The following is an 8,497-nucleotide window of genomic DNA, read 5'->3' on the forward strand; positions in this document are numbered from 1 at the left end:
AAGGGTATTCTCAGAAAACTTCAAGTTATGCTACGAAAATGTAACAACAAGTGCAGATAACAGAATAATAATGTTTATTATGACTTGCGTTGCCAATAGCAACATCAATGACGTCAAAATGACGTCATAAAATGACGTCATGCACATCAAAGATATGAGTTGGGCTCCGCCATATTATATCCACCACCTTGAATTTTTAAAACTACTTTTTTTGCAACAAATAATCACAAAGGGCAATGGAAAGAGACAAACTTCATTCATTTAGATGGTTTTTGATGAAAAAATACCAGGTAGTTACAAATTTTAAGGGATAATTAGCTTGTTATTCTTGATCTGGCCATTCGGTCCGCCATCTTGGATTTTGGGCTGATGACGTCATCAAATTAGCATGATTTATGCATATATAATTATGAAAGATATGCTAAATAATATAAGATTTTATTTATGTAACAAAATAGCAGTAATATAGCAAATAAATGTGAAAAATACATTGTTAGAACCAAAAATAGTGATTTTTTGCAACACTGCCTGTCAACAAACGGTTGCCATGGCAACACGAAATAATCGAAAATTTGTCAACCTTCGTAAAATTGTTGCCAACAATATTTTGGGAAAACTCACCAAATTTGGTGGCTCTAGCGTAAGCCGTTCTGGCGTTATAGGACATCGAAGTTGGCGCAGCCCTCAAAACCCCCCCCCCCGGTCTGAATAGGGTTAATACATCAATAAAACCTATTACAATCATTGATAAAGGCATTATCCATAACAACCCCTGATTGTTTGGCGAAGGTATGTGTTTCGTGGAACTCTTGTATTGATAGATATTCCTTCGTTGATTTGAATCATTTTCAGATGATTTTTGTCTTGATGAAGATGGCAAATCGGTTGTGCTTTCAATATGATCTTTAATTTACACCGTGAAGTATAGCCCCTACACAGCTACGCATAATGACATCGGGTAGTGTGGCAATATCAACCCAAGAAGATCTTTGGCCTAAAAAAATATAACATTATTACTGATATTTAACGCTTCATAAATTATCTGACCGTAGCCGTCCTTATGAGATGGTCTGCCAGCTGGTGCAGATCCAGGTCCCTCAGACACCGCTCCAGTACAGCCAGGCTGGCAGCAGGACCGGCTCGCTCTCTCCATCTTATCAGCGTCTCGTACATCGGTTCGTCTGGACAGTCGGTTTTCATAAAGATTCATCATATAAACGAAGCTGTTAGCTAGAGAATTGTTTAACAGAAAGTACGGCTAACTTCATTTACATCGTTACAAAGTAAGAGTTATGAAACAAACAGTTTTTTCTCAATAAAGGACTCTTTTTACACAAACATTGTTTTATCTCCACAGACGTTTCAGTGACCGTCTGTCATCTTCCTCAGGGCAATTCTGACTGGTTCACATTGCACTGCAGGTATTTGTCGCTGCTTACAGTTACAGATGCGGTCACAAACGTATTTACATATTATATACACTGATTGCCCATAAGATGCGCCACAAATGTAAACACATGTAAACACAAACGTAAACACAAACTTTTTCTTCCTTCTTAGTATAACTGCGAGTATGACCTTCCTGACTAGCGGACTAACGGATAGTTTCTAAAATAGATTGATTTTGTTGACTCGTATTACCAGGGAAACTTGTAAGCCAGTATAACAAGCCAGTTATAGTAATTTGAAGTGTAATTTGAAGTTAAGTCAGAGCCAAAGAACTTGCATTGTTCAAATCATTATCATACCTTGACGTCTTTTATCTCCTGATTGTTGAAACCTAGCCGCCGGGCGATGTGTTTCCATTCCGCTGGTTTGACTTTCAGTGCCAGACGACTGAACGCTAGACTGAGATCTGCCGGAATAAAAATCGGTTTCATGCGTGTCGATATTCTACTAGCGTCAAGACAATAATGCCACTTACCATATAAAACGTTGCGGATCTACCAGTTAGAAAATTCGCAACTTTCACCCTTTTCAGACGGGGCTTTTTTTATCATCCCCGGACGGAGTGGGGTTGTTGGGGATCGGCGTGGCGGGGCTTTTGAGGCTCTTAAACGACGTATTATATAACCACCAAATTTTCAGGGAATGATCTAGACATAACATCTAATAATTTCAAGTTTGACGCTATTATGACGAAATATGCTGCAAAATTTGCAGATAACAGAATGATAATGTTTGTTACAACTTGTGATGCCAATAGCAACATCAATGACGTCAAAATGACGTCATTAAATGACGTCATGCACATCTTAGACACCAAATAAACGTGACAAATACATTGTTAGAAAGAAATTAGCGATTTTTTGTAGAAAATGCATTTCAACAAACGGTTGCTATGGCAACACGAAAAAATGGCAATTTTTCAAACTTCGTGAAATTGTTGCCAACAATATTAAAGGAAAACTCATCAAATTTAGTGGCACTATCATAAGCCGTTCTAGCGTTAAACAGCATGATAGTTGACGCTGGCCTCAAAAGCTCAAAAGCCCACCCCAGTCTGAATAGGGCTAAAAGCACGTAGTGCCTTACTTTATGAGTATACCAAATTCTACGAAAAATGTAAGAATCTTCCTTCTAACTTCTCAAAATTATCATACCTCTCATACTTCATAAGATTTCAAATTACCTTGCGTTGGCCTGCTTTCAATCGGTTCTTGGTCCATTGGTTGTTTTTGCGCTACACCAGCTGTTGATGCTGTCCCTGTTGATCAAGATTGTACCGGTGAAGCACATTTTAAAATTAGAAGACCAGCTTACCACTACCACACATGTAAGAACTATTTGTACTCATGATCATTTATGCCCCACAATCTCTAGCTAGATCATATATAAATTTTGCTGATACTATTATGCCCATAGTGTGGTTATCTTAGCCTAGCCGCGTGACTCTGATTCTGCAATGTGAGGGATAGCAACATGCCCAACAACAAATAGCTGCGAATTATTCAAATACGACTGACATGCGTAAATGCTTTTTATATATTTATATATTCGCTAGATACTGGCTAAGGAGATAACATACATTCATTTATGGGTCTGCATTTCTATGGAAAAGTTTACCTCAACTATTTTGTAAATGCCAGTCACCTTTACTAGTGTCCGTTGTGTTTCCAGTTTTGTCGCATTCTAGGCTGACTTGTTGCAGCATACGTTGTTCATATGTCTCCCTTTTATCCCTTAACTTCCTCTGCAGTTCGGCCTTAAGTTCCCCTAAAGCGGTCCCCATGATGTTAGCTTCACCTACAGCTGTTTAGCATTAAAAATAAAGCTTTTTAGTTCGTAGTGACATCCTTGAATTTCAAAAACAAACGTTTGTGTATGCACTGATTAAAAATAGAAACCTGCACTAGTCTGAGCAAATCCTTTTGGATGTGCTTCCGTTTTTCAAATTTGGCCATTTCTTTAGTTTTGTTTCTTTTTGTTTCATTTAATGATTTATTATCTTTTTTGTTTTCTTTAGCCAGAGTAGCCCATCTCAGTGTGAAACACTGCTTAACAGCTGTGCCCTGAAAGATACGAGGGGCATTCAATAAGTAATGTCCCTGACCCATTTCCCATAGCAGGAGATTAATGAAACTTGGCACAGTTATTAGTCTTTCTCTTCATAGGAACCACCCAGAGTTTTGCATTTCTCCCATCATTTGATGTAGCTCTGGACACCGTTCTTGTAGGGCATCCCAGGTTGGTCCTCCGACAGATGCCTCATCAATGGCAGAAGAGGGACGACCAGGTCTGGGAGCTGTTTCCACAGACTTCCGACCTTGTTTGAATTCAGGATGCCAGCGTTTTACAAGGTCATATGATGGGGCATCATCACCATAAGTTTTTTTCATTTCATCAAAAGTCCCCTTTGGTGTGCGTCCTTTCAAATACAAAAACCGGATCACTGCGCGACACTCAACTTGCTCCAATTCACACCTGGTCCATTTCGCACCTGACTAAGTTCAAACACCAGTAAATCAGTAACCACAATTAGTTCAGAGCTGTTTTTTGCAACACAACCCATAGAGATATGACTCATTACACATGCAAAGTTTCATCTAGATCAGACAACTGGAAGTGGGTCAGGGGCATTACTTATTGAATGCCCCTCGTATACTTGTAACAGTAACAAATTCATGACATGCAGCAAATACGTATACAAAACGTAACTTGGCAGAGCCATGATCCATAGTTATAATCCATATTCCGGTCCGGATCCGGTCGCAAAGTGAGGTCTGAGGTCAGATCTCAATTTCATAATGATTGTAGCTGTTTTCATTGTTAACGTTCATTGTCATTCTATATTCTTTAAGCAGAAGACGCTATACACTATATGTTGTCGATACAACAAACTCATTCAGATTCATCCTGAAAAAACTGAAATATTTTATCTTCGGACATTGAAGAGATTAACAAATGTCCGTTGTTGCTTTTATATTCAATTTTTGCTTTTATGTTCCATTCTGTCTTTTCATATTTTTCTAAAAATAAGATTATTGAAATTGCCTTTGATACCTTTTGGCAAACAAATGTAGTCGATCTACCGTGTGCACAAAAGATGGGAGGTTTATCGTTTTAAGAAAGTTCAGAACATTGCTAGAATCTGTTGAATATGTAACTTGATTTACCGACCATTAACGTGTGTGATTGTACATCTCGGACTTCATCAGTTTCTTTACCTGCTGTCGAGGCCGCATTCTCCTTTTGTCCATCTCGTTTTGTTCCTTCTGTAGCAAACAAGTTTAAGTGATAAATCGACAACGTATAAAACGATATAAACCACTGAAATAATGTAATGTGACATATTTTAATACACGGGAAAAGAAAATGACAACACACCGAATATTTCAGAAAACCTAGGCAGACGGCAGTCGGTACCGTCCTCGTAGCAACACGGTATACAAAGAAGGGGTAGATGTATTGGATATCAGATACAGCACTTAGTTGTTCTCTATTTTGGTTAATATTTACTGTAAAAAGAGCAAACATGGAGCGGTAGCCAATCTATATCCAACCGTATTGGGCTGAAAGTTTGGATATGGAGGTATGAGGTATGATAACTTTGAGAAGTTAGAAGGAAGATTATTACATTTTTCGTGGAGTGAGTGAGTGAGTGAGTGAGTGAGTGAGAATTTGATTACTCATAAAGTAAGGCACTAAAGGCTAAAGGCTTTCAACCCTATTCAGACGGGGGGGAGGCTTTTGAGGCTCGCGTCAACTTTCATGTCGTTTAACGCTAGGACGGCTTACGCTAGAGCTACCAAATTTGATGAGTTTTCCTAAAATATTGTTAGCAACAATTTCACACGAAGTTTGAAAAATTTGCCATTTTTTCGTGTTGCTATGGCAACCGTTTGCTATAGCATGTTTGATAAAAATCGCTAATTTCGGTTCTAACAAATTGAATGTATTTTTCACGTTTATTTGCTATTTTACTGCTATTTTCTTACTCAATAATATCTTATATAATCTAGAATGCATTCTAAAATAAAATTTCATAATATTTTGCTAATTTGATGACATCATCAGCCGAAATCCAAGATGGTGGGCGTTACGACCAGGTCACGAGTAACTAGCTCATTATCTCTTAGAATTTGCAACCTTATATTTTTTTCATCCAAAAAAAATAAGTGAATGTAAGTGAGTCTATTTCCATTGCATTTTACGATTATTTGTTGCAAATTTTTTTTTGGAAAATTCAAGGTTTTGGATATAACTAACCTTTCTCTGCTTCCTGTTTTAGGAAGGCCATGATAGCACCGGTACCTTGTTCGCGCACATCCTGTGGAGGGTATGTCAGGGGGTTTCCAGAAACATCCAAGTCATTCAGCTTGCCTGCTTGATGAAGAGCGGTTGGGAGCTTGGTGATGTTGTTGTTGCTTATGTCAAGTTTCTCCATTGCAGGCAGTTCACACAGGACTTCTGGGAATGCGTCGAACTTGTTGTTCAGCAGATGAACCACAAGCAGGTTGTTCATGTGAGCCATTGTGCTTGGCAGGGTTTTAAGGAAGTTACATTCCAATGACAAGAGCCACATGTTTGGTAAGTTTCCCACTTCATCTGGAACAAAATCAAACTTGCAGCCACCAGCCCACAGCTCCTCCAGTGCCTTCAGCTGCAGCACCTGTCTGGGGAACTCATCAAACTGACATCCGGAGATACAGAGAGTGTTCAGCTTAGCGAGTCGTGCGACATCATCGGGGAGACTCTTGATGGGGTTATTACCGACACTTAATTGCTCGAGGTTGTACAGAAAGCAAAGGGCTTGCGGAAGCTCTGTAAACTGATTATCGGAGATGTACAGTTTTTTCAACTTCTGTAGCTTTTCCAAACTAGGAGGCAAACTGGAGAGCTTGTTATTATTGGTAGTTAATACCTCTAGGTTGGGCAGAGAACAAACGCATTGAGGAAGCTCTGTCAGTTGATTACCATCAATTAATAGGTTTGTCAAATGTCGCAAGGAACCGATCACCCGTGGCAAACTTGTCAATATGTTGTCTTCAACTTCCAAGTGGTGAAGTTTCCGCAGACGACAGATTCCTTCCGGGATACTGGTTAGCATGTTTTTGGACACAATTAGAAACTCCAGGTCAGTGATGTCAAACACCTCCTCCGGGATGGACGTCAGACCCTGGTCACTAAGGTCTAGGAAAAGGCGGCCTCCAACGGTCTTAGGCTGGAGGTTTAGCCCTTCCGCCATGTTGGAACCCTTCTTCTGCATAATCTAGAACAAAAGTATATCAATGATAATGCCCCCAATGCGCACTTGGGTTGACATGCATGACCAAGACTTAAACGCATACGCGCGCGCGCACACACATTCACACACACACACACACACACACACACATATATGTATACTGCATTTTGGCAGCCATGGCATTTTCACTTTCACTTTCACTTTAGTTGACTGGTGACAGGGCAAAGAACCACACTCTTATCGTTAGCACATTTCATGGAGGTTTTTTAACACGAGAGGTTCAGTATCAAAAGGCTGTTAGATTTCACTTGACAAAAAGGACCATATCATAAACACGACAGTGATGCGTTTGGAGGGGACATACGTCAGTATCTTTTATTCAATCGAAGTGACGCCGCCGTAAGGTTTCCCACCAAAGAAACTGCTATATAGATATAACGTTGCTAACCTTTTGGTGCAAATACCAGTACTCTAATACATGTAACGTATACGTAGCTACTAGCTAGTTTTATCATATCTTTTCTGCGTATGTAGTATGAAGATATTTAGATCTGAATTATTTAAATCCTACTCCAGACAGGAGTTACAGACATCATCACAGCAGTAAACACAGCTAAACACCGCTGAGCAGGACACGTAGTGAGGCAACAGGGCAACAGGTGGACGCTATGGGCCAAGGACCGGAGTGGACTCCCAGAGAATGGGGGGAGGGGTGACACAGAGAAGGCTGCCGTGCACCGCTGGGCAGGACACGTAGTGAGGCAACAGGGCAACAGGTGGACGCTATGGGCCAAGGACCGGAGTGGACTCCCAGAGAATGGGGGGAGGGGTGACACAGAGAAGGCTGCCGTGCATCAGATGGAGCTACAGCTTGCAGAAGCATCTAGGCCCTACTTGGCCACAGACTGCGAGATGCAGAAGAGACTGGAGCGGGTCAAGCATGGGAGTAGCTCCTCTGAGAGAGTAACAACGCCCTGCCATGAGAGATATATAGATACATCTTAAAAATAAAAGCAACGTGGCATACCTGTATAGTCTTGGTTGTATTCGTCCTCACTTTGACGGCGTCCTGAGTCCGCACACCAACTGCCAGTATATATAGGCGGGTTCCCTTACACAAAAGAGCATGAGTTTACGACAAAAGCTGATCCTGAATAATAGATGACTTGCGGGCCCAGACTCATCAGGTTAATGGTAAGAGCTAATTTCACTGGGTTGTCATTAGCTATGAAGCGGAAAATTACCGCAGAAAAGGTACAAAAGATATTGAACTTTTGACGTGGTAATAATGGTGCTGCAGCACAAATAGTTTGAGCGTTCTATTATGTATGTATATGTAGTGTCTACTCATAACTGTTTTCTTAACTGGCGCCATTTTGTACCGTTACCGTACTTTTACCACACAATCCTTACAAAAATCCTTTTACTAGACAGTAAGTGCTTTTAAACCGTCAGGATGAAACACAGTCACAAATAACAAAAGCTGTAAACCGTCAACATGTTGAAAACACAACTCTCTCACAAATGACCTGTTGATTTATAGTTTTGACATCTCTTAAAAGCGTCACCAAATGGAGTCGTAATAAAAGCAGTACTAAAATAACAAAAGACCGACCACACAATTGGTATTTTGAAGCTGGGTGTTACAGGTAAGGGTTGTAGGCATTTTTAACTACCCTGTCAATGCTAGTTTTCTTATGGACTAAACTTCATGTAGATATCTTTTGATTGCATTTTTGAGCATAATTCCTACATATAAGAATATAAACGAACGACTATTAGTGTTCCTTGCCCTGCAACTGTTTTTTG

The 8,497-nt window shown here is 40.1% G+C and overlaps 1 protein-coding gene across 1 annotated transcript; it reads right to left on the reverse strand.

The window, feature by feature from the left end:
- Positions 1–1,038: 1,038 nt before the first annotated feature.
- On the reverse strand, positions 1,039–6,688 carry LOC118406530 (leucine-rich repeat-containing protein 40-like). Its single transcript, XM_035806592.1, has 2 exons — positions 5,710–6,688; positions 1,039–1,181 (listed from the first exon to the last, which is right to left on the reverse strand). The coding sequence occupies exons 1-2, from the start codon at positions 6,686–6,688 to the stop codon at positions 1,039–1,041; spliced, it is 1,122 nt and encodes a 373-aa protein (XP_035662485.1).
- Between the last annotated feature and the right edge of the window lie 1,809 nt (positions 6,689–8,497).

Source organism: Branchiostoma floridae, chromosome 19 (genome assembly GCF_000003815.2).
Source record: "Branchiostoma floridae strain S238N-H82 chromosome 19, Bfl_VNyyK, whole genome shotgun sequence".
NCBI classification, from domain to species: domain Eukaryota; kingdom Metazoa; phylum Chordata; class Leptocardii; order Amphioxiformes; family Branchiostomatidae; genus Branchiostoma; species Branchiostoma floridae.

Bases quoted from the DNA above. Each gene is read 5' to 3' on its own strand.
- LOC118406530 (XM_035806592.1), bottom strand. From the start codon at position 6,688: ATGGCGGAAGGGCTAAACCTCCAGCCTAAGACCGTTGGAGGCCGCCTT. The intron at 1,182-5,709 runs GTTAGTTATATC...CCGACTGTCCAG, and splicing joins AAAACAGGAAGCAGAGAAAG to ACGAACCGATGTACGAGACG.